Below are 27224 nucleotides of genomic sequence, written 5' to 3' on the forward strand. Positions count from 1 at the left end.
TGAAAATGAATGAGGAAGTTACCAAGCAGATCAAAACCGAGGTTCTCAGGGTGGTTGAGTACCCAATGTGGTTAGCTAACATTGTGCCGGTTCCGAAGAAAGACGGGAATGTCCGAGTATGTGTTAATTATCGGGATTTAAACAGAGCAAGTCCAATAGACAACTTCCCACTGCCAAATATACATATCCTGATCGATAACTGCGCCAAGCATGAACTCCAATACTTTGTAGATTGCTTTGCAGGTTATCACCAGATCTAGATGGATGAAGAAGATGCGGAGAAGATAGCTTTTATTACACCTTGGGGTGTATACTGTTACAAGATGATGCTATTCGGTCTGAAGAATGCTGGGGCCACTTACATGAGAGCCATGACAACCATTTTTCCATGATATGATACACAAAGAAATAGAGGTGTATGTGGACGATGTCATTATCAAATCCAAAAGGGCCACGGATCATATGGTAGACTTGAGGAAGTTCTTCGACAGGCTCAGAAGGTACAATTTGAAGTTGAACCCCGCGAAGTGTGCATTCGGGGTCCTTGCAGGAAAGTTACTGGGATTCATTGTCAGTCGCCGAGGGATCGAGCTAGATTCGACTAAAGTTAAAGCTATTCAGGAGTTACCACCACCCAAAAGCAAAAAGGACATGATGAGTTTCCTGGGATGGCTCAACTACATCTAGCCGATTCATAGCACAGTCCACAATAATATGTGAACCCATCTTCAAGATGCTGAGGAAATATGTCTAGATAAGTTGGACCGAGGATTGTCAGAAACCTTTTGACAAGATCAAGGAATACCTGTCCACACCGCCGATTTTGGTCCCACCAGAACAAGGACGACCTTTGATGCCTTATCTATCCATGTTAGATGGAGCCTTTGGATGTGTTTTGGGACAACATGATGAGAAGGGAAGAAAGGAGCAAGCCATAATTACCTGAGTAAGAAATTTACACCTTATGAAGCACGATATTCTCTACTTGAACGCACTTGTTGTGCTTTGACCTGGACAACCCAAAAGTTGAAGCATTATTTCTGTGCCTACACTACATACCTCATATCCAGGATGGATCATCTGAAGTACATATTTCAGAAGCCCATTCCTACGGGGAAGTTGGCTAAATGGCAGATACTACTGAGTGAGTTTGACATCGTCTATGTAACTCAAAAGACAGTCAAGGGACAAGCATTGGCAGATCACCTCGCTAAAATCCGATGGGAGGAGAATACGAACCCTTAAAAACATATTTTCCTGATGAAGAAGTATCATTCATAGGATAAAACATTACGGAAGCATATGATGGTTGGAGGATGTTCTTTGACGGAGCCACAAATTTCAAAAGAGTAGGCATTGGAGTAGTTCTGGTATCAGAAACGGGTAAGCATTAACCGGTATTTGCTTGTGCACCAGGTGCAAGGAAAATAGGCTACCAAGAATTCCAAAATATTTCCATAACTGCACCATGTGTAGGAATTTAAAAGGAGGTTCACGAAGCTAGAATTCCGACATGTGCCTAGAATTTAGAATGAGTTCGCCGATGTATTAGCCACTTTGTCATCAATGATACAACATCCAGATAAGAACTATATTGATCCCATTCTGGTGAGGATCCATAATTAACCGGCATATTGTGCTCATGTAGAGGAAGAAGAAGATGGAAATCCTTGGTTACATGACATAAAACAGTACCTATCAAAAGGAGAATACACAGAGCATGCAAATCACATTAAAAAACGCACACTCCGGAGATTGTCAAATCACTTCTTCCACAGCGGAAGAAACTTATACAGAAGAACTCCAGATTTGGGTTTACTGAGGTGTGTCGATGCAAATGAAGCTTCTAAGCTACTTGAGTATGTGCATGCTGGGACATGCGGCCCGCACATGAATGGTTTTGTTCTAGCCAAGAAGATACTCAGGGCAGGTTACTTTTGGATGACCATGGAGATGGATAGTATTTAGTATGTCCGCAAATGCTTTCAATGTCAAGTACATGCCTACATGATAAAAGTGCCATCAGACGAGCTCAATGCAACAAGCTCTCCTTGGCCATTCACCGCCTGGGGAATGGATGTTATTTGTCCGATTGAGCCCACAGCTTCAAACAGACGCCGGTTTATTCTGGTAGCCATTGATTATTTCACAAAATGGGTAGAATCCGCATCTTACAAAGTTGTAACCAAGAAAGTTGTTGCAGATTTTGTCAAGGATCGTATTGCTTGCCGATTCGGAGTTCCTGAGTCCATTATCACTGATAATGCCGCCAACCTCAACAGTGATCTGATGAAAGCTATATGGGAAACCTTCAAAATCAAGCACACGAATTCCACCTCCTATAGACCTCAGATGAATAGAGCTGTGGAAGCCGCCAACAAGAACATTAAGAAGATACTAAGGAAAATTGTAGAGAATCACAAGCAGTGGCATGAGAAGTTACCCTTTGCTCTATTAGGGTACCTCACCACGGTTCGCACGTCAACCAGGGCAACCCCCTATATGCTGGTTTATGGTACCGAGGCTGTCATCCCAGCCGAGGTAGAGATTCCTTCTTTAAGTGTTATAGAGGAAGCTGAACTCAGCGATGTAGAATGGATAAGAAGTCACTATGAACAGTTAGCCTTTATCGATGGAAAGAGAATGATCGCATTAAGTCACGGCCAACTCTATCAGAATAAAATGAGCAGAGCCTTCAACAAAAGGGTCAAACAAAGACAGTTAGCACCAGGGCAGCTGGTATTGAAGAAAATTTTCCCACACCAAGATGAAGCCAAAGGGAAATTCCCTCCCAACTGGCAAGGTCTGTATATGGTTCATATAGTACTAACAGGAGGAGCACTCATACTTATAGAGATGGATGGAGAGATCTGGCCAAAATCAATCAATTTAGACGCAGTCAAGAGATACTATGCCTAGATTATTTTACATTTTCTTTTCTGATGTAATTGAACTACGCTTGACCCGATTCCTGTTTAAGAGGGGATATGTAGGCAGCCTTATGGGTTTGGTCATATCATAATAAAATTTTCATTCCCCCCCCCTCAAAATCAAAAACTGGGGTAGAATTTTGAGGAGGGTCCTCAAAATTCCCGAGAAAGTCCAGCCAGCACCATCACATGCCAGAAGTTAGTCATCACTCAAGAACTATGGTAGAATTTTTATAAGGGTTCTCAAAATTCCGAGGAAAATTCAGCAAGGTTCGCCATCCAAAAACGGTTAAAAATCATCTACCAAACTGGAGCAAAATTTTGAGGAGGACCCTCAAAATTCCAACATAAGAAACCTTCAATGCCTTTGGAATGTGTCACAGTCGCCAGTTCATCAAAAGTTACTTGAGATATCAATATACTTCCAAAACAATTCTATTTTATCAATGAATGCATATTTTCGAAAATTCTATTTTTATAACAGTCAGGTACTACCTAGGGGAACTCGAAGGGGGCTTCTAGAGTGGAGCAATGCAAGGCCGACAGACAAAGCAAGAACCAACCTTACCTCATGAAACTTACGATTTTTCTTTGAGCGCAGACACATTTGACGATAACCTTCGTACACAAAGCATATTCACCATCCATCCAGTGCGTAGACGCTGAACATATCCTAGCTAAGATATACTCTACTCTTATCTGTTATTTTCTCTTTGCATGAGTCTAATCCCAGACTCTACTTGCATAAGGCTAAACAATGCCTTCATCCTTGCATGAGTTTAAGCTCTACCTCTATATTTGCATGAGGTTAAGATCTACCTCCATATTTGCATAAGGCTAAGCGTTGCCTTCCATTTGCATGGGACTAAGCCCTGCCCCTAATTTTGCATGAGGTTAAGCTCTACCTCCATATTTGCATAAGGCTAAACGCTACCTTCTCTTTTCATGAGAATAAGATCTGTCTCCAATCTTGCATGAGTCTAATCCCTGACTCCATATTTGCATAAGGCTAAGCATTGCCTTCCATTTGCATGGGACTAAGCCCTATCCCGACGAATCTTGCATAAGGTTAAGCTCTACCTCCATATTTGCATAAGGCTAAGCGCTGCCTTCTCTTTGCATGAGACTAAGCTCTATCTCCAATCTTGCATGAGTAAAATCCCTGACTCCATATTTGCATGAGGGATCCTTGCCTCCACACCTACATGAGTCTAAGCCTTGACTCCATATTTGCATGAGTCTAATCCCGGACTCCATATTTGCATAAGGCTAAGTATTGCCTTCTCTTCGCATGAGTCTAATCCCTGACTCCATATTTGCATGAGGCTGATCATTGCCTCCACACCTGCATGAGTCTAAGACCTGACTCCATATTTGCATGAGTCTAATCCTGACTCCATATTTGCATAAGGCTAAACACTGCCTTCTCTCTGCATGAGTCTAAGCCTTGACTCCATATTTGCATGAGGTTGATCCTTGCCTCCATACCTGCATGAGTCTAAGCCCTGACTCCATATTTGCATGAGGCTAATCCTTGCCTCCCCGTTTGCATAAGGTTAATACCTGCCTCCCCACTTGTACGGGACTAAACACTGTCCCTCTTTGCACCAATATTTCTCTATTTTCTACTACTATCTACCTACTTTTCAATCGGGCTAAACTCTGCCCTCTACTTCGCAAGACTAAACCTTGTCTTGTTACATCATATTATTGCATATCATGGGATGAAACATCGCCAATCTGTCCAAAGGCATCATAGTCTAAAGGCACCATCCTCATAACCGGAAGACACCAAGCTATGGCTTGAGGATCTCTCAAATTTGCATATCATTATTCAAAGGCGTCATGGTTCGGAGGCACCATTTTCATGGACCAAGAACATAATTTCATGGCCTGCGAATCCCTCATTAAATAATTCATGGCCCTGGACTTCATCTTTAACCGTCCGAAGACAACGTTCATTGTCAAAAGGGAATTTGCATCATGTTTAAATTTTTGCAAAAACGTGTGTACCATCTTTTATCTACAGGTAACTAGTAAGAAACCGCTATCCTAGCATGAGCAATCTCGCTCCGTTTCACTCCAACCATCCCGAGCCTTAACCGCTCATCGTAGCCGCTTCCACATCTCGTGTCCGTTCTTACAACAATTTCATCTGCATACTCTGTAGGTGAATCCAGAACTACACATGGCCTGATTCCAGTAAAACTAGGGATATGTAGGCAACTCAAAAACCGGAGCTCGTCCTTTGTCTTTCAAAGCATCCCATCCGGTCAAAATTGGCCATCATTTCTTTATCCGAAAACTCTTTCAACCTTCCCGGGTAAAGAGGGGCAACTGTTGATACCCAATTATTTCCCATATATTTTAAATATGCATAAATACCTTCAAAATAGCATATATATATATATATATATATATATATATATATATATATATATATATATATATATATATATATATATATATTCATATATAAGCATGCAAAAGGTTTTTCATTATTTTTCCATAATTTTAAGGGTTTAAATTAATTTATTTTCTCCCCTTTTATTTATAAAATCTCCAATAATTATTTCCAAAATTATTATTATAATGATTTATTCATTTAATTTCTATACTTATGCCAAAATATAGATAATTTAATTTTTATGCATTTTATAATTATATTTAATATTTTTAAAGCTAATTTGCATATAATTGCAATGTTAGCCCATTTTAAGGTATAATTATATTTTATATGCATAAAATTAGTCCCTATATTTTTAAAATGTTAATTATGTATTTTTTATTGTTTTGTCACCTTAAATTATTTTCTAGATATTACCTATGATTTTTCTATAAATTAAAATAGGGAAAAACTGGCTATTTAAATAATACCAGATTTGGCTTTCAATTGTAGCCCAAATCGGATCCAATCCCCAATAAAATTTCCTATTAATTGACCTGATCCAGACCCTATAAACTCTTACCCAAACCCGGAGCCCACCTACCCGGTTGAATCCTGACCGTTGATGTCCTAGATCAACGGTCCAAACAAGCCCCATCCTTTTTTAATCATAAAGACCCCCTAACCCTAATCACTTTTCCAAACTTGCTGCCTTCAGATGCTCTCATCTCCCTTCTCTCTCAACCTAACCCTAATCACTTTTCAACCGCCGCCTCCTTCTCCGGTCATCTCCGGCGACTACCTCTCAACCCCAAGCCTCGAATGGTCACTCCACCCCATTGCCCATCATCTCTAAGGCCTTCAAGGATCCTAGGCCATGCCGATTTGGATCTAGGGTTTCTGTTTCTATTACTCATGGCTTCTCCGGTATGATTTTGGGCAAAATCACACTTTATATGTCACGATCGGTGAAGTTTACAACAGATTTTTTCAATTTCTATTTGGGTTTCCTTTGAAACCCTGACTCTCGTCTGAATCTCTTAGATTTGTGCTATTTTTATGCTTGAAGTCTGTTTCTTCCTATGTTTTGCACTATTCTCGAACTTCTTCTGAAAGACCCTCTACTTCAAACCATTTTACTTTCTTAAAAAAATTAGGGCTTACTCGGAGTTCTTTCTACACCTGTTTTAACCAATTTTCTTTATGACTAAACCTCTTTCCTTGCTAAATTTGACCGATCTTATGTTCTTACTACTTTTTAATTCGCCTATGTCAAAAGCCCTAATTTTTAGGAATTTCTTTGCTTTCGTTCTTTGTGTTAGCCTGTTTACTTGACTCTTGTTAATCTTCCATGGTTACCATGCTTCGAATGTGTTTTACTAAATCCTTAGCCTATTTATGTCACTTCTGTATAACTGTGATCATTTTTCTTGTTCATCTTTTGCTTCTCTCTATCAATATGGCTAACCTTGTCGTTTACTACGTCTTTTTGATCTTCTCTATTTATATGTTGAAAATACAGAATCATGAATCCCTCTTGATTGATTATGATTTCCTTAATTTATGGTGATTAAAAGATTTTCTTTTAAATCCCTAAAAGCTTTACCCCGTCTATTTAAGCTAACTGATTTCATTACCATATGATACTTTATTTCTACTAAGTTGTGTCCTTAATTAAGGTTTTATGAATTTAGTCCTAATCGGCTACTCTATGCTTACTGAACCTTGACTCCTTCCATATTTAGTCATGCACTGATATTTCTTCTTGCCTTATATGATACTGAATCTTCCCGTTTGATTTGATTCCCTTAACTTATGGGAGTATTTCCTTGATTCTCTAATTGATTGATTCTGAGTTCTTTAATCTTTCTTTAACACGACGAACACTGGGGTTTTCAAAACTACCTCTCTTACTAAAATCTCTGCTCTCCTCTCTCTCTCTCTTGTGCTATTTGCTGCTATTAGCCGGTTGCAAGCCAAGGCTAATCATCTGTGCTCTTTTGTTATTTCATTCTACTTACTTCTCTCTTCACTGGTATGTCCTAGTTAATTTAAATCCGCAACAACAACATGTTTCTCTTATTGTTTTAGTTTCTCTTATTTCTAGTCTGCTTCTACTTGTGGTGCTGTTGTGAAACTTGTAGTTAAGTTACCTTATCAGCATATTATTAGGTCTCCCCTTCCTTTAGATTAATGTATTCCCTTATGTGTGTTTCAAAGCATGCCTTGTCAATTGTCTTTTACCTACTATGTACTTACTATCTTATGAATCCCAAATCCCTATCCCCCTCTATGTGTTTATGTTCTTCCTGACTGGTTTGTGATTATGACAGTGTCAACTATCTCTGAGCATGTCTAAACCAGTCCTAAGACCCTTGGTAGGGTTATGTGTTTGCAGTCAAATATCTGTGTATCCCCAAACCCTTTGACCCTTGTATGACTATTGAATTCATTTGGATTCTGTGTGTGATCCTATCCTGAAGTGCTTGACTTTGTTTACCACTCCCACCTCTTTTCAAACAACCTCTGTTGCTTTTAATTGATTCCAAAACAATCTCTAATAAACCTTTTCCACTTGTGTCCTGCTATCTCACTTTATTCTTAGTCAATAAGTTCTGCCCCTCTAGTATGTGTACTGCCTTGGGATCTTCTTGAGAGCCCTCTGAACTCTGGTATACTGAGGTTGGCCTTTCCACACTGCCCTGGTTCAATTCTTGGTTGCTAAGTCTAGGTGTAAGCATTGTCCGGGGTTCTTGAGACCCTTAGGGAACTTTGATGCACCTAGACTCTGATTTGTCTATAGAAATGAGGCTTGTGAGAACATTGGAGGCTTTGGGAACTTGGGCCTAATTGCAGGCTCCCTATAGAATAGTTCTTGATTTTCTATTTTACTTTTGTAATTCATTCATTGGCCTGTAATAATTTTAAACAAATATTTGGGGTATTTAGTAAAAAGAGTGGGTAGATGTATACTTTATGGGGTAATATGGGTAAAAAACATGCTCTTAGGATCTTACTTTTAAAATCTGCCTGCTTTACTTAATAGAAATACTGCCTATAGGATCTCATTTCTAACTTCGTTTGCATCAGGTAAAAATCTTGTTCTTAAGGTTCTGCATTTGTCATGTTAGAAATCATATTTATAGGTTCCAAACAATCATGTCTTAAATCAGTTCAAATATAGATGCCATGCCTATAGGATTCAACTCCGATTTAGTTTTAACAAGTATTCCTGTATGTTGCTGCAAATCGATTAAAATCATTAATCGACCTAGATATCATGCCTATAGAGATCTCTACTTACAATTATGTCTGATAATTTAATTAGCCTAATAAATCAATTTCATTATGCCTATTTCATTTTTTTAAACTGGTCTTATTAAGTGTCAAACATTTCCTGAAATAAGTTCTTTCAAAATTACCTCAATCTCATTAGATATCATGCCTATAGGTATTAAAGGAGTCTATTTCGAAAACCTGTTTGTTTCTGCATTAACATAAACACAGTCTACTGTATATAGGCAAGCCTTAGGGCATTTTCAAAAACTGCATTTCCCTGAAGCTGTTTCTATCGTTTAACGTTTCTGATTTTGATAAGCTTTTAAAAGGGGATCCCTAGGAAACTACTAGGTTATAACTTCTGGGTATAAAAACTTGGTCTATTTCTGCATAGTCACTTAGAGATCCTGCTTTAGGAGTTTACTTAATAAGACCTTAACTGTGCTTGAGTCGTCCTGCTTGTATGTTTAGTTGAGGAGGAAACTGTGAGCCTCTTATTTGCTTCCATTATGTGTGAAAGTCCTAAATATTTTGACTGTCGCCTTAGAGTTTTCGCCTTTCTAAACCTTAGGGGTACGTCTAGAACTGCATATAGGTAGATGTATTAACTCCCTCCGGGGCCATTAAGAAGGGACGAGTAGCAGCACGCAATAGGTATCAGTGACCAAACACTCGCTTTGAATGACCAATAAGGGGATGGGAAGGGTTGACATGGGATATGATGACTACGCGTTAATGTCACGTGTAGCCCCTCATTGAGGAGTGTTTACCGGACATTGCATAGGGTGATCCTATAGGATAAGCAACCTAGGACCCCTCTTACCAAATCCTCTCTCTTTATTTGAACTTGTTCAAACCCTTATCTTGTCACTTGAGTTATCTAACGTGATTTACTTGCAACTTATTTGATTCAACTTTTTATATGGACTAATTTGTAAATATAAGTTCGGTTGGGACCCACAGTTGTGGACCAAGAGGGGTGCCTAACACCTTCCCCTCGAGGTTACTTCGAGACCTTACCCTAATCTCTGGTAATGTAAACCAACCCAAGAGTTAATCGCTCTAGGTGCAATAACGCACCATAATCCATTAGGTGGAAACTCTTCAAATACTCAATTCCCAAAAGGAAATGAGTCATTACACCCCATGAATGTCAAAACCCGAATTCCGCAAAAGGAAAAAAGGGGAGCGATAGGGTGAAAAGCCTTTTTCACACTATACCAATCTCAGCCTCTCTGGTGACGCTAAAGACAATACCAACTTACTTTAAACATCAAAACTCCTTTCCCGCTCATTTGAGCTCGTGACATCCTTGTCAACACCGAACTGCAACCTTGCCCTACTTCAAATTCCATACCACTTGCACCCTACATACCAATATACGATAGAACATGATTTTCATCATAACTTCGGAACCACTAATAGATTAACACCACATAATATAAAAACTTTTCACTTAACTCATTTCAGGAGAACTATCGCAATACGCAGGTAAATTCTCATAACCGTAGAATATGAAATCTTCAAGTAGTGGTCTAAGCCACCATAACCCTTCCGGGATCCGTCTACACATAACAGGCCATAACACTAGAATACTTCTGAATAAAATCAATTACAGTGGCCGACATGCCTCACAGGTGCCGTCACAATTCATATGCATAACTTGATCACGCTGAAGGAACAGATCTCTACCACTAATATGCCAATTCAACTATGTCTAACCAATCTATCTTCGTCCAATTTACCCTTGATTGCCTTTGAAATAATAATAACACCATTCAACACATAGCACACTCCATCCGCACTCGTCCCGAGTGACCCTGAATCACGAGACCATGATGTCTCAAATCCCATGAACCATTTCATACCTCCCTTGTGCGCACATTCGCATCCTCAACTGGTATGCCCATTCTGATAATTCCTTTAAAAATCCGAAGTCCTTCCTCATTTTCCTCCCAAATGCTACACTGCAAGAAAAAAAACATCATAGAACATTCTGGGCCTCTTCTTATAAGCTGCTACAAAAGTTTGATTCTTAGCCGTACCTATAGGCTCGAAATCATTAGCCATCACACTTTACCCTTTGAATCCAATAGGACCGTTATTGAGAGCCACCCGCTCTGACTTGGCCCCGAATATAATTAACTCCATGAATCTTCTAGCATATGAATACCCTCTCGACGAAGCACCTGGTAGAATCACTTCCCTTGAAACCCGCATCTATACAAGGCATAAATCCCGAATCCTTCCCCTAGTGTGAACATGAGCCAATAAGGCCAACCATAGCACACCTTTAACAATTCTTTTGCTCAAATTACCATATATGTTCTTTTCCCGTAGCTGAAATAACCCACCAATATGCTAATAACCAGAAACCTTGCAAGTAGTTAACCATGCAACCCAATCATAGGCGGTGGGACTCTCCCACTAGCTTGAAGCTACTATTACACAACTCTGGAATTCACTAAGATTCCTTATCTCTTTTTGACATAACCTTGCGCAATCAACCGCCAAAATTCTCGGAATCTTTCTGTAAAACCCCTTTTCATACTCTGAGTCATTAACCACATTCGCACGATCAATCTCTTTGCTGTATAACCAATATAAATTCTTCGTTGAAGCTTCGCCAACCATGCGACCGCCGATCTGCTCACTAGAGATAACCCACCCGTGGAATTTATGTGCTGACATCTTCCAACGTTGCTGCACGGGGTACAATCACTACGGCATCACTAGCCCATCCTGAGTCCGAGCTCGCTCTCTAGCTACACAAGTCCATTCACCCCTCGTGGGCATCAATTAAATATGCGACAACATCCTTCCAATTCAAAGTTATATTGTATCCTTCCTCATTTCAAGCAGCTCCTTTCCGTTATATCAAATCTCCTGTCACATAATAGTCCGTACTTCAAATTAAATCCGTAGACCCCAATCACCAATCACTAAAATTCCCAAATCATTCCAAACTCTCCTTAAGGTGCGTAGTCCTCCTACCACAAAGCACATATGCAACTCTACCACTCTCCCATTTTGGCGGAACTCACTCCTTTAATCGATTACTCGACATTTGCTTCTTATACCTAGCCTTCTAGAAATTTTAACCACCGCCTGACACTCCCCACATGTCCTTTCTCATCCTTTGCTGCTCAGTCGTTGCATTAAATAGAATCTATCTTCGTAGCACTTGAACCCACAAATCACTACTAACTTTAAACCTTTCCGAAGATCATCTTTCTCGAGCCGTCACTATTAGAAACGCTGATTCAATCCTGAACAACCGCACCCCACGATATCTAACAATCGTTTCTACAATATTATTTCACAATATCTTATCCCAAAGGCGAATTGCAGAAGACCATAACACCGGCGAACTTAACACATACAATTGATAGCGTCGACATTACATCACAGATGAAAATTCCACCACGCTCGAAAATACCAAGTCTCGTTACTCCATCACCCCAAATCCGGACATTCATAGGCCAATTGCTTTTCCTCCGCCGGAAATGAAATATCATATCTCTAAATTGTGCACTGAGTGGACTTCCTTTCAAATCATTCATTGCCCCAACACATAGGCAAGTATCCTATCATCAAGTCAATATTGTGCGATAACCAATCGTGAGCATCATAGCAACCTGTGCATAGCCTCAAAGCTCTTAGAAGCACAACTACCGAGCTGAAACAATAGAAAAATCCTTCCGCAAGGCGACGACAATAGACCAACCAACTATACCGGGAGAAACATCCTGCACTACATCTATAGTACCATTACAATTCTTTAATTCTCGATTTATAACAAGCGGTTCTCATCGCGTAAGATTGAATAGGAAGGAAATAAAGGCATAAGTCTTAAGGAATTAAACCGTACGATGAGGAATCAAGAAGGGAAGTGCTCCTAACAGCCCTATAGCCTCTTGAAGATAAGTGCAGACTTCTCCATACCGATCCAAAAGACTCTACTAGACTCGCTCATGACTCGTGAGACCTAAGGGAACCTAGTGCTCTGATACCATGTTGTCATGACCCAAATTCTACTAAGGGTCGTGATGGCGCCGGACACCGCTGTCAAGCAAGCCAACCAAAATACTTAATTATATTCTCGTTTTAATAATTTTTAAAACTATGATTTTTCTTCAATTTTACTAGTAAAAGATAATCATTTCAAATAAAATATGAATGTTAAGAAGTTAATACAAGATACCCCATAATCATCCCAGAACCCAGTGTCACAAGTGCATGAGCATTTACTAGGGAATGAAATAAAATACAGTAATTGTCCGAAATACAAAGTGGACAAAAATGAAAAACACAGTAAAATACTCTGAAGGGGACTCTGCTGGCTGCGAGTCGTCTCGATAAATGTATCTCACTTAAGTCTCTGTATCAACCATGCCGCTGTGCCACTAAGCCACTAGCCACATATGAACCTGTGCAAAAAAATGCACAGCAAGTGTAGTATGAGTACGAAAACAATGTGTACCCAATGAGTATCCTGTCTAATCTCGAAGAAGTAGAGACGAGAGGTCGACTTCGACACTTACTAATGGTCCAATGATAATATAGTAAAAGTGTGAGGAATTCATGGATATCATAAAGCAAAATTTAACTCATTATGCCGGAAAGCAAGTAAACAACTTCTCAAATAATAAAGAATTCCAAAGATTTACTTTTCATTATCTTTATAAATTTATCTCTGGCCAGGAAGGGCAATTATCAACATTTAAAATTCTCAGGCAAGCAATACAATCATGCGCATATCATGCCGAAGTCGTATGACCCGATCCAACATAAATGTAAAATGTGCACTGCCGAGAGTCAAACGGCACGAACCATAGATGCATCTATTACTCCGCTCGCGAATCACACATGAAACGCGGTCAAATTTAAATAAACAATTACCCTACTCGCGAATCATTCATGCGACGCAGGTACACATAGAAATACATGCTCAAATAGCCAATTAAAAATTTATTGGGGAACGTTTATCCAAATAAAAGCTAATTCTCTTTTAGCGATTTAAGAAAATGAAGTTTAATCCTTTTAGAAATTCATTTACCGATTCGATAGGATTTAAGCAATTCAACTGCCAACAAGATTACAAATATTCCAAGTATAGCATGCTTTTGGGTCCTAGACTACCCGGACTCATATATAATAGTAGCTACACACGGACTCTCATCACCTCGTGCATACGTAGCTCCCACAAATAGAAGCACATAACCAATTATTTTACCTATGGTGGCAATTCCATCTTACAAGGTTAGAAAGGAGACTCAACTCGCTCCAATGATCCATAACCGGCATTCCATGCCATTCCGAAGACTCGAATCGATGCTAAATGCTCCAAAACTAGCCAATAATTATGCAAATCCATTAATATATGTTCAATTACTCATTACAATCCAGTTTATAACGATTCCTAACCCCGATCGAAAAGTAAACAAAATTGCCCTCGGGCCCACATGCCTGGATTCAAAACAATTTCGAAGATAAAGTTTACCCATAAACTCACAAACCCAAATATATAATTTTCTCTCAATTTCATGCCCAAGATCGTGGTCAAAATTCAAGAATATCAAAATTCGTGGTCTTCCTCAAAATCCCCAAAGTTCTACAAATTTCCTTGTCTAAATCCATATATAAACCTTGTATTTACTCAAAACTAGTAGAAATCACATACCTCATGTTTGGTGATGAAAATGGCACTCCAAAGTTGTTCCAAAATCGGCTCCCATTAAAAATTTGAGATAAAAATGAGCCAAAACCCGTTTTAAAACACTTCACTGCCCAGGCGACCCTTCTATGTGATCGCAAACAATGCTCCGTGATCATATAAGCCAATCCCAGGGCCTTCAAATTCTTGCACAATGCGATCGCAAACACACCCCTGCAATCGCATAACGCGATTTGCACATATACCCATGCGATCACATAAGCCAATACCAACTGCCTCCAAAAATTGCACTATGCGATCACAGACCCACTCACGCGATCGCATAGAGTAAAAACCTGCTGCACTCACACCCGAGAACCAGCAATCCTCACAAGGCAAGAATCGACCCGTTGAGCATCCGAAACACGCCCGAGGCTCCTGGGACCTAAACCAAACCTACCAACCAGTCCTAATACATCATTCAAACTTAGTCGAGCCTTGAAATCACCTCAAAGAACATCGAAATCATAAATCGCAACCCGATTCAAGCTTAATGAACTTAGAACCTAAAACTTCAATACTCGATGCCGAAACCTATCAAATCACGTCCGATTGACCTCAAATTTTTCACACAAGTCACATTCAACATGACGGACCTACCACAACTTCTAGAATCGGAATTCGACCCTGATATCAAAAAGTCAACTCTCGGTCAAACTTCCCAAAAACTTTCAAATTTCTATCTTTAGCCAAATGACTCCAAAAGGACCCACGGACCTCCGAATTCACTTCCGATCGCGCTCCCAATACCAGAATCACCATACGGAGCTATTCCCAGACTCAGAATCCCAAACGGACATTGATAACAGTAAAATGCACTTCAACCCAAACTTATGAGATTCTTCCTAAATGGTAACTTCCACAATAGGCGCCGAAATGTTTTTGGGTCTTCTAAAACCTAGTCCGGACATACGCCCTAGTTCGATATCATTATACGAACCTGTTGGAACCTTTGAATCTCGATTCTGAGTTCGTTTACTCAAAAACCCAACCTTAGTCAATTCTTTCAACTTAAAGCTTCCGAAACGAGAATTCTTTTTCCAAGTCAACTCCGAACTTCCCGGAATTCAATTCCGACCATGCGCACAAGTCATAATACCTGAAATGAAGTTGCTCATGGCCAAACTACTGAACGATGCGCTAGAGCTCAAAACAACCTGTCGGGTCGTTACATTCTCTCCCACTTAAACTTACGTTCATCCTCGAACGTGCTAAGAACTACGCTGGAGTTGCCCAAAATCACTATTTAACACCTCGAGCACCTACCCGTGCTACCACAACTCAGCTGGGCATCCTAGCTCAATCATTCTGAAGATATCCTTTTTCGCTTAAGCAAATAAGCCTTAGAGCCCAATTCCAACATCCGGAATTCTTTGCCAGGCCTGTTCCAGTATACGCTCACCGTATCAATAACTACACGTAGCACCAAAACATGACTGCATACCTTAGCTGAATTCACACCTTGCACCACTTTACTCACAGGATCACAATAATATTCTCTGATCAAATTATTCGAAATTCCACGAATCGAATGCTCCCATTGCACCTCATGACATACATAGGTCTTGTTCTAACGCTCATAATATCGCCGCGATGGAAGAGATGTGTAGAAATTCATAACCAGCTGCTAAATCAACAAATCGTTGGGTCTATACTCCTGACAAGAACCGTCACCTCATTCTGAACCAAATAATAGTCTTAGCTCCTTAATATACTTCATATAATCAAATTTCACTGATCCTAAATCCAATGATCTCGTCTCACCCAGTACAAACTGCTCAAGCAATAAGCCACCCAGACGTGACCAAAAGTCTTAAATGATTCCACAATGCACCAATAGGCTACCAACTGGGCTACCAACTCGAACGTGATACAAAAGGAAAACGAACTCTGAAAAGGAAATCCAATTACCCCGCTCGCAAATCATACATGCGATGCAGTCAACATAATTAAACAAATACCCCGCTCGCGAATAATACATGCGACGCGGGCACACATCTAATATGAGTTTTCCTCAGAAAGATAGGAAACAAAATACATAAAAACAGATATAGGAATCTGTACTCAATATCACATTGTTGTGGCGCGCAACCCGATCCAAACAACATACCCATGCCGGCGTGCCACCCGATCTACCCATAAAATTCACATAAGAAGATACACACCGAGCCAGATTGCTCATTACAACAAAATACCGAATGTCGGTCACAAGCACACTAAGTGCATAATACCATCCCTGGGGAGACATATAAGTGCTATAAGCTACAAACTCAAGCACAACTGAGGTGCGATATACGATCTGAATCCCAAGAGCCATTCTGCTAATATAACGTCATCTCTGCGCGGAACCTCAACACATAAGAAATTCACCAAGTTGTCTCACAACTCACACGACGCAATATATCATTACATGAAATAGCTGACGACGAAATAACACCCCTGTCACACCTCCTTTTTACTACACCCGGGAAAGAGTATACATAAGGGAGTTTTTTCAATTAAAGGACAACCTAAACGGGATTATTTTTATTAAATTCAGAGTCGCCACTTGGGATAATTTATGGTGTCCAAAGTCACCGGTTAGAATCCCGAATCGAGGATAATATTAACTCTGTATTACAGTCCGCAAGCCAGAAATCCAGGTAAGGAATTATGTTAACCCGAGAGAAGGTGTTAGGCATTCTCGGGTTCCGTGGTTCTAGCACGGTCGCTCTATTGTTATGTTCGGCTTAATTATCTGATTTAGAACAATTTGAACCTACATGCAATTTTATATTTAATCGCTTTTTAATTAAGAAAATTATCTTGAACGGGTTACGCGTACGTATACCCATTTGTTTGGCGCATCAAAAATCATGTCACGTGTACGTGTCCACGATTAATAACGCTTTATTAATGTGAAGTAAACTATGCTAAAATTGTGCGTACTTAGATTTGGCTTTTGGAATCGTAATTATGTCATGAGAACATGTACACAACCACGATAGTATTCTATCAAAATTAAGATGGTTTCGCCCGATGTTGCGCGAACGCATACGTTGGTCTTCATTATGGAACCCATAATCATGCCACATGAAATGCACTCGCGATCCGCGACATACGTTGTTAAGATTTGGATTCGGGTCACATAAATGTGCACCTGAGTTTAGGATTAAAATACGCGCCTAAAGCAACTACGCGTTTTATCTCCGCGAGTGCCATGAAGTATTGATGAATGGAATGCCTTGAATTCTAAAATTGAGTTAAAATTTAATTAAAGCGAGGGTCACACAATTGTCATTTTTTCTTAGCATGACTAAATTAAATTCTTACATTAATTAGTTGATTTGCTCCCACCTATGAAACTGCGCTTACTAAATTAATTTGCAACCTTAATTACTTGTTAATTAAACAGCTATTTGCAAGACTAACTAGCTTTACACTAAAATAGAGACATTTACGAGAATAACCACCATTTGCATTCTTGAGCCTTAGGCTTGAAATGTGGAATTCAAACAATTAAATGACTTTTATCATGGCATTACAACACCCAGATTTTATTATATGGACTAGCCTAAACCACTTAAAGCAAACTCGCATAATTAATAAACCAAATAATATTCAACATTCGAATGCAAGTAATTTTCCTTAAACAAATATACTACTTGTGTAAATGGAGATAGAAAATGAAGTTGATATTAAGCCCAATGCATAACATGACCAAAACTCAACCCGTTCATTCTCCCGATTACCCAGATTCCTGTCTCATTCAGCAGTAATCCCAACACCCAACTAATGACTATTCTTTTATACTTCTTCAATTAACGGACCGATGATTTAAATAACACAAGGCTGCCCAGTTTAGGCTCAAACCTGAGACCATCAGCCTACCTTATTTTAATTACTAACTAGTCTAGATACTATCTAAATCCTGGGCCCAAAGGGAGCCCAGTATCACGTTACCAATGCCAGCCCAATCCAATGACACAATGTGATGGCCACGCAGGGATTTAAGGTCGAATCCCTGCAGCAACATGATCGGTTCATAGGTTGTCCAAATTACACCAATAGCCCTTTTGAACATATACAAGTAAAAAAATTTGCAACCTTGTATAAACATAGATGCCACTAAACTAGAAAACACCCCTAATACTGATAGTTGCCAAACCAGTACATTAAAATCTGGTTCCCTTATGAATTCCAGAAAATCATATTAAAGCTTTCACTATAATCCTTAGACATTTCAAACTCATTCAGGAACGGATGTAAACACAGAACATGTTTATCAAATACTTTAAACCACGCTGATTCTCAAATAAGCATCATACGTACATGTCCAATTATCTATACATACTACTATTAAATATGTACAACAGAATCATACATACATATCCAATTGCCTGTACATATAACTATTGATCATACACGGCATTAAATGTGCAAATGATATCTTAGATAACCTTTAAAACTACATATTTATTACAGTAATTAAAGTAGTACGAGAAGCAGGGAAACTAAGTTCAAATGCAGCCTGTATCCAATAAATATTCCATCTGATTTATATGTTCAAACAATCAATCATCATGCAGGGTCTAAGAAAGTACCTGAGAATAAGGAAAAAACAAAGAGGGAGTGAGGAGGCAGTAATCAACAGCAGCTAACCCAGTTTAATCTTCAACAATGTAACAATAACTTCAAAAGTCAAAACAGCTTCAAACCAGAACTTCTCAGAATTACATCATTTTCAACCCAGAATCAGAATCTTCTTTTTTTTTTAAAAAAATTCTGACTAACAAACCAATTTAAAGAACAGAACTAAGACCCATTTATATCAAAAGATTGCAGAAATTTCTTCTGTAATTTTAGTCGTTTCTCCAGCTCTCTTTCTGTGTATATCTTTTTTTTGTTTCTGATTTTCAGCTCTCTTAAATGGTCATTCAATTAATGCATTTTTCACTACCAATTCAACTTTTCATTCTTTAATCATCCACTTAATTGTCCACTCAGTTATCCGACTCAATTATTTAATCCATTAGTGCAATCCTAACCCTACTTTCTATTAGAAACTTCTTAAGTAGGTAAACACTTGAATTATTTATATTAATCAGTTCTCATTGACATAATTAAACAAGAGGTTAATACCAAACTTATTGAACTAATCTTAACTATTCTGACCAAGTAACTAAGTAAAATACGATTTCAAAGTCTACTGATATCCCAACTATACGAAACAAATCAACGAAACCAATCCTAAAGAAACCAACAATGAACAGAATGATTTACCAAAATACTAATCGAATTTGAAATTGACCAGAAAAGAAAAAGAGATGAGGAAGATGAACAACATAATAACACTAATTAAAATACAGAAAATAGGACAGAAGAACTCACCGGACAGGCTCGAACTTGTGTTTGGCTTTGATACTGTGACTCACCCCAAACTGATGCTAATCATTTGTTCTTTATCAAGAACAAATGAACAACATCGGTTTGTAGTGAGTCGACCTTCTAATCACAACAACTAGAGGCTTGGATCGATACATGTCACCAGGCTCAAAGGAAACTGATTTTGAACTTTTAGGTTCGAATCTTAGATTTAAAATTCGACGAGTTCCGGCCAGATTCGAAGGAAACCCTTGATGGATTTGGTATGAGGGAATCATGGGAGTTGTGTGGTGTTAAACTGGATTGGGTAGGCTAGGGTTCAGAGATTTTGGGATTTGACAGCTTCAATCGAAGATTCGAGAAGTATTAGGGTGATTCGAGGGAAATGAGTCATGGATTTGGAAAGAGGGTCTCGGGGTGGTTCTGGGGTGTAAATTTGGGAGTGATTAGAGCCGACGCCGCCACCGGAAGGCGGTGGGGAATGGTGGCGGCTGGTCTCTAGGGTTTGGGTGAGGAAGATGGGATGGGGGTTATGAGGGGGGAGGGGTCTGTTTGGTCAAATATACACTGGGGGTGAGGTTAAATCCAGGATGTTCGATAAAACGAGATCAACGGCTTGGATAATTTGATTGGTTTGAACGGTGTCGTTTGTTAGGGTTAAAGGCTGGATCGGGTTCAAGGGGAAACAGTTCAGGGTCGGGTTAAACGGGTAATGGGTTAAGTCCTGGTCGTTAGATGTGGGGAATGAACGATTGAGATTGGTTGACACTGAAACGACGTCGTTTGAGTCATCTCTGAGATCTGATTTGAATGGACCGGGTATGGCATGGTTTTGGGCTGGTTTTGGTTGGGTATTAGGTGTGTTTAATTTGGGCTTGGGGATTAAATTGGATTGGTCCAAGAATTCTTTTCCCTTTTCTTCCCTTTTTTCAAAATTTGAAATTAAAATCCTAATTAAATTATAAAAGACCTAAATTAGCTTAAAAATATTAATTAACTTTAAATAATACCTATCACAAATAATTAAACACTAAATTAAAAGAAAATCACACAATTTGACCAAAAATACAAATAATATGTTATTTTGTGAATTTTTATTTTTGTAAAACACATAATTATTAATTAATTCCAAAAAATATAAAAATCCAATCTTAAATGCAAATGCTATATTTTTTTGTATTTTTAATGCATTAATAAAATTAAACATGCACACAAACATATGCAAACAATCAGAAAAATCACGCAATAATTCCTAAAAATAACAAATAATCAAAGAAAAGACCTACTTTCGGGAATTCTTTTGGAGTAATTCGTGTGAGGCAAAAATCACGGGCTCACAGCTTCCCCTCTTTGTCCGGAAACACGAAGAGTTTTCGTGCAAAGATAAAGTGAGCAGATACGAGCAATTTTTGCCTGTTTGAACACTCCGTGGGAAGCATTTTTGAAAGATTTGACCGAACCTCTGCTTCAAAGGTTTCCTACATATCCTTGGCTATAAAGAAATCAGTTCAATGTAGTTTGGGAAGTTTGGTAGCTGGGACTACCATGAAGCTGCGGTTTTGCTGTTACTGTTGTTGCTGCTGCTGATACTGCCTACTGACCTCCTTATTACACCATGACAAAAATGGAGAAGCTAGACTAAGCTATAATCTATGCTTTACAAAGATTTATTTTCAAACTTGATCTTGTGACTGATGTTGCCTTGTTGACTTGTATTTTCCTCAGAAGTTTCTTTGTGGCTGACTTGAATGGTATTCTTTGAAATGCTTTCCCTCCTTCTCCAGATGGGAACCTGACTACTTGAAATTTGAATTGTATTCCCTTGTTCTCCAGGTGGGCTCCTGATTGTTGAGACTTGAATTGTATTCCCTTGTTCTCCAGGTGGTCTCCTGATTGCTGAGACTCGAAATGTATTCCATTGTTCTCCAGGTGGGCTCCTGATTGCTAAAACTTGAATTGTATTCCCTTGTTCTCCAGGTGGGCTCCTGATTGCTGAAACTTGAATTGTATTCCCTTATTCTCTAGGTGGGCTCCTGATTGCTGGAACTTGAATTGTATTCCCTTGTTCTCCAGGTGGGCTCCTGATTTCAACAAAATAGACAAAAGCAAACAAAATTTCTGCCCCAGTTTGGTAGCTGGGTATATATATGAGTGTAAACTAAATCATGTTACCAAACATCAGTAAGAACTTGAAAGCGGAAACTTGAATTGTACTCCCTTGTTCTCCAGGTGGGTGCCTGATTGCTAAAACTTGAATTGTTGTTCTTGTTCTTCAGGTGGATGCCTGATTACTGAATCTTTAACGGTTGTTCCTGGTTCTCCAGGTGGACGCCTGATTGCTGATACTTCGACTGTTCTTCCTTGTTCTCCAGGTGGATGCCTGACTTCAACAAAAATAGACAAAATAAAAGAAAACTTTCTGCCCCAATTTGGTAGCTGGGTGCATCTGTGAGTGTTAAACCGGAGCATATTACCAAATATTAATATGAATTTGGAAGTTAGGTCCCATTATCCAGGAGGGTCCCTCACAATTCTTAACTAAACGACAATTTTTAAATCTAAGCTATATCTTTTAAAGGCATGACTTCTGCTAAATCTTGTTATGTAAACCAGTTTTAAACTATGTCCCATTATCCAAGAGGGTCCTGATAACTTACGCGAACTTTGAAGCCAATTTATATTCCCTTTGGTGCACATTTGTCCTATATTTACTACTTATGATTGTTTTAGGGTTTAACCTAGGTCCCATTTTCCAGGAGGGTCCTAAAGTTTCTAATTGAGTCTTGTCTTAAAAACAATGAAAAATTCAAACCAACTTATATTTTCACGAAGTAGAGCTTATGCTAGATCTTGTACTCATGAATGTTTTGAATTAAAGCTAAGTCCCATTTTCCATGAGGGTCCTGAAAATTTATACGATCAAACCTGCTTGGTACTTGCTTTCCTCACAGGGTGCTTCCTGAAACAAATGCCATCTTTGCCCCTGTTTTCAAATCAAAGAAAATCTTGTCAGTTTAAAATGTGGTAGTTAGTTGTGGCATTCTTGCTGGGGAGAGTTTTCTCTTTGCCCTGCTTTGCTTCAACAGACTGCCTTGAACCGGTCGAAAGGACTATTTTGACCTCATGATTGATCCTTAACTGCAGGATCCGCAACTTTTGTTTTCACTTCTGAACCTTCTGTCTGAACTTGTATATATCCCATGACATTACTGAACCATTCCACCGATTCCACTTTTGCTTACACCCTATGTCTCATTTTCATCATATTATCTCCAGCATGTCCTATCCGTATTTTGCTCTGTGCAATTTTGAATCTTGGTAGTATACTTTGACATTCCTTCTTATTTGTTGGAACAAGGCTAACCTTGGAAGAGCTTTAGGGGAGTAAAAATTAATAGCAATGAAATGCGACGATTTTTAGAATTAAGAATAAAGAAGAAAATCCAGATTTGGATGACTGTTGGAGATAGGAAAAAGGAACTTATCTGAGCGGAGTCACTGGCACCAATATCATGGTATGCATTTTGGATTAATCAGCCCAGTCTATTTAACCAATCTCCTTTCCAATTGTTTTACTTCGTGCTCCAAGATTTCCACAACCCAATTTTACTTTTCGCCAATCTTACGGACCTTGTTCGACTTGCAGTGCCCTGAATGGTTTTCACCGACAAACCTCTCTCATTTGTTTTCTCTCAGCTTTCGTCGCCTCATGGTGCCCATGAGGGTTTTCACCAATAAGACTCTTTCATTTTTTATTTTTCTTGCTTAAACCGGAGTGTTACCCCTGATATGAATTCTCTTTACATTGCTCGACTTGGCATCTCTCGAAGACTGATCGGAAGGTCTTTCTTTGGATCGTAATATGGGATTTTGGATGGAGTTAAAAAGAAAGGGTATCAAAGGCTCAAAACATTTTGACATGGGTTTTAAAATTACAACTCTTGGAATCACATTTCTTATTACAAGTACAACTTCTGCCCCAATTTCTTGCTTGGGGATCTTTTGATATTTTATTTTACTATGACTGAGCCGTGAGGCTGTCTACGTATCCTTAACAGGATTCAGGTCAAACGTAGTTCACACCTGAATTTCCTTGTTGTTATACTTTCTCTTTTCACTTCTTTTCTTTTCTCTTTTCTTTCTTTTCCTTTTTTTTATTGATTCCAAAAGAGGGGTATGAAAGAAACAAATGCCGCTCAAAAGGGGGAACAAAGGGTAGAGTGTTTAGATAGCAGAACAAATTGCCTTCATCATTTCAATCTTCAAAACAATGCCAAATACAAACAATCAACAATTATACCAAAGAAAATCATGCATAATATCTCTTTACTGCATCAGAATTGATGGCCATGTCTATGCATTTTCCTTCGATATCTGTTAAACATAGAGCGCCATTGGATAATACTCTGGTCACAATGAATGGCCCTTGCCAATTCGGGGCAAACTTGCCTTTCGCTTCAACCCGATATGGAAGAATACGTTTCAGCACTTGCTGACCCACTTCAAACTTTCGGGGACACACCCTTTTGTTGTATGCTCTTGCCATTCTTTTTTGATATAACTGGCTATGACATACTGCTGCCAATCTTTTTTCATCAATCAAATTCAACTGCTCCAAACGTGTTTTGACCCACTCATTATCATCAATTTCAGCCTCAGTGACAATCCGAAGGGACGGGATTTCAATTTCTGCAGGTATTACTACTTCAGTGCCTCGAACCTTCTACTATTTTCTGAAGTATCTTCTTTATGTTTTTGTTGGCTGCCTCGACTGCTCCATTCTCCTTGGGACAATATAGGGTAGAATTGCGATGTGTAATCTTAAACTGTTGACAAACCGCTTCCATCAAGTTACTGTTAAGATTAGCACCATTATCTGTGATGATCACCTTTGGGATTCCGAATCGACAGATGATATTTGAGTGAACAAAATCGACCACTGCTTTCTTGGTCACCGATTTGAATGTTTTAGCCTCAACCCACTTGGTGAAATAATCAATGGCTACCAGAATGAACCTGTGCCCGTTGAATGCTGCTGACTCAATTGGTCCAATGACATCTATGCCCCAAGCAATGAAGGGCCATGGTGTCGACATTGTGTGCAATTCCGATGATGGAGAATGAATTAAATCTCCGTGTATCTGGAACTAATGACATTTGCGCACAAAATTGATACCATCTCGCTCCATGGTAAGCCAATAATAGCTTGCTCGGAGAATTTTCTTCGCCAACACATATCCACTCATATGTTGTCCGCAGACTCCTGAATGTACTTCGGACATAAAAACCGTAGCTTGTCTAGCATCTATGCATCTTAATAATCCAAGGTCTGGTGTTCTCTTATACAAAACTCCTCCACTTAAGAAGAATCCATTTGCCAACTGTCGAATTGTTCTCTTTTGATCCCCCGTGGGTTGCACTTGATATATCCCCATTCTGATGTATTCCTTGATATCGTGGAACCATGGTTCTCCATCAAGTTATTCTTCAATCATGTTATAGTAAGCATACTGATCTCGGACTTGAATATGCAGAGGATTGACATAAGCTTTGCCTGGATGGTGCAACATTGATGCCAGGGTAGCCAAAGCATCGGCGACCTCATTATGGACCCTTGGAATATGCCTAAACTCCATTGATCGAAACCGTTGACAAAGATCATGTAAACATTGTCGATACGGTATGAGCTTCAAGTCTCGCGTTTCCATTTCTCCTTGAATTTGATGTACTAGAAGATCCGAGTCTCCCAAGACCAATATTTTCTGGATATCCATGTCTGCAGCTAGCCTTAGACCCAAAATACAGGCTTCATATTCAGCCATATTGTTGGTGCAACAAAACCGAAGCTGAGCCGTAACAGGATAGTGATGCCTTGTTTCAGAAATAATCACAGCTCTTATCCCGTCTCCTTTCATGTTGGCAGCCCCATCAAAGAAAAGTGTCCAACCTGGTTTTTCAATTTTCTCCAGTTCATCGATATGCATCACTTCTTCATCGGGAAAATAAGTTCTCAATGGCTCATAATCTTCATCGACCGGGTTTTCGGCCAAATGATCGGCCAATGCTTGGGCTTTTATCGTAGTCCGAGTCACATAGATGATGTCAAACTCTGTGAGCAATATCTGCCACTTTCCAAGTCTCCCTGTCGGCATAGGCTTTTGAAAGATATACTTCAACAGTTCCAAGCTCGAAATGAGGTAAGTAGTGTAGGATGACAAATAATGTTTCAATTTCTAAGCCACCCAGGTTAGGGCACAACATGTCCTTTCCAGATGAGTGTACTTAACCTCATAAGCTGTGAACTTCTTGCTAAGATAGTAGATGGCATGTTCCTTTCTGCCGGTGATGTCATGCTGCCCCAGTACACAACCAAATGAATTTTCCAAGACTGTCAAGTAAAGAATCAAGGGTCTTCCTGGTTCTGGCAGAACCCGCACAGGTGGGTTTGACAAGTATCCTTTTATCTTATCAAGTTCTTCTTGACACTCATCAGTCCACTTGACCGCAACATCCTTCTTCAGCAATTTGAAAATAGGCTCACAAGTTGTCGTGAGATGAGCAATAAACCTACTGATGTAGTTCAACCTCCCTAACAGACTCATCAATTCAGTCTTATTCCTCGGAGGTGATAATTCTTGGATGGCTTTGATCTTTGATGTGTCCAACTCGATGCCTCGCCGGCTGACTATGAATCCCAACAGCTTTCCGGATGGAACACCAAATGCGCACTTGGCAGGGTTAAGCTTGAGGTTGTACCTGCGAAGTCTCAGGAAGAATTTCCTCAAATCCCCAATGTGGTTGGCCTGATGCTTTGATTTTATGATCACATTATCCACGTATACCTCAATCTCCTTATGTATCATGTCATGAAACACTGTAGTCATTGATCTCATGTAAGTTTCCCTGGCGTTCTTCAAACCAAATGGCATTACTCGGTAGAAATAAGTTCCCCACGGCGTGATGAATGCCATCTTTTCTGCATCTTCTTCATCCATCAGAATCTGATGATACCCGGCATAGCAATCCACAAAAGATCCTATCTCATGCTTGGAACAATTATCGATCAAAATGTGGATATTGGGTAGTGGTAAGTTATCCTTCGGACTTGCTTTGTTGAGATTACGGTAATCGACGCATACTCTGATCTTGCCATCCTTCTTTGGCATAGGTACGACATTAGCCAACCAAATAGGATATCGAGTGACCCGAATGACCTTTGCATCCAGCTGCTTGGTGATTTCTTCTTTAATCTTCACACTCATATCAGTTTTGAATTTCCTCAACTTTTGCTTGACTGGAGGAAACATTGGATCGGTGGGCAATGTGTGGACCACTAAATCAGTGCTCAAGCCCGGCATGTCGTCATATGACCATGCAAAGACATCTTTGAATTCGATGAGTGCTTTGATTAACTCTTCCCGGATCTTTGGCTCGAGGTGGACACTTATTTTAGTCTCTCAGATATTATCTGTGTCTCCTAAATTGACGGCTTCTGTATCATTCAGGTTGGGTTTCGGTTTCTCTTCAAAGTGAATTAAATCTTTACTAA

General features: G+C 39.4%; 1 protein-coding gene across 1 annotated transcript; it reads left to right on the top strand.

Annotated features, from left to right (window-relative positions):
* The first annotated feature begins 2352 nt into the window (after positions 1 to 2352).
* Positions 2353 to 27224, top strand: LOC138879028 (uncharacterized). The gene is made up of 3 exons (XM_070158601.1): positions 2353 to 2803; positions 21952 to 22047; positions 27181 to 27224. The coding sequence occupies exons 1-3, from the start codon at positions 2353 to 2355 to the stop codon at positions 27222 to 27224; spliced, it is 591 nt and encodes a 196-aa protein (XP_070014702.1).

Source organism: Nicotiana sylvestris, chromosome 10, assembly GCF_000393655.2.
Source record: "Nicotiana sylvestris chromosome 10, ASM39365v2, whole genome shotgun sequence".
Taxonomy (NCBI): Eukaryota; Viridiplantae; Streptophyta; class Magnoliopsida; order Solanales; family Solanaceae; genus Nicotiana; species Nicotiana sylvestris.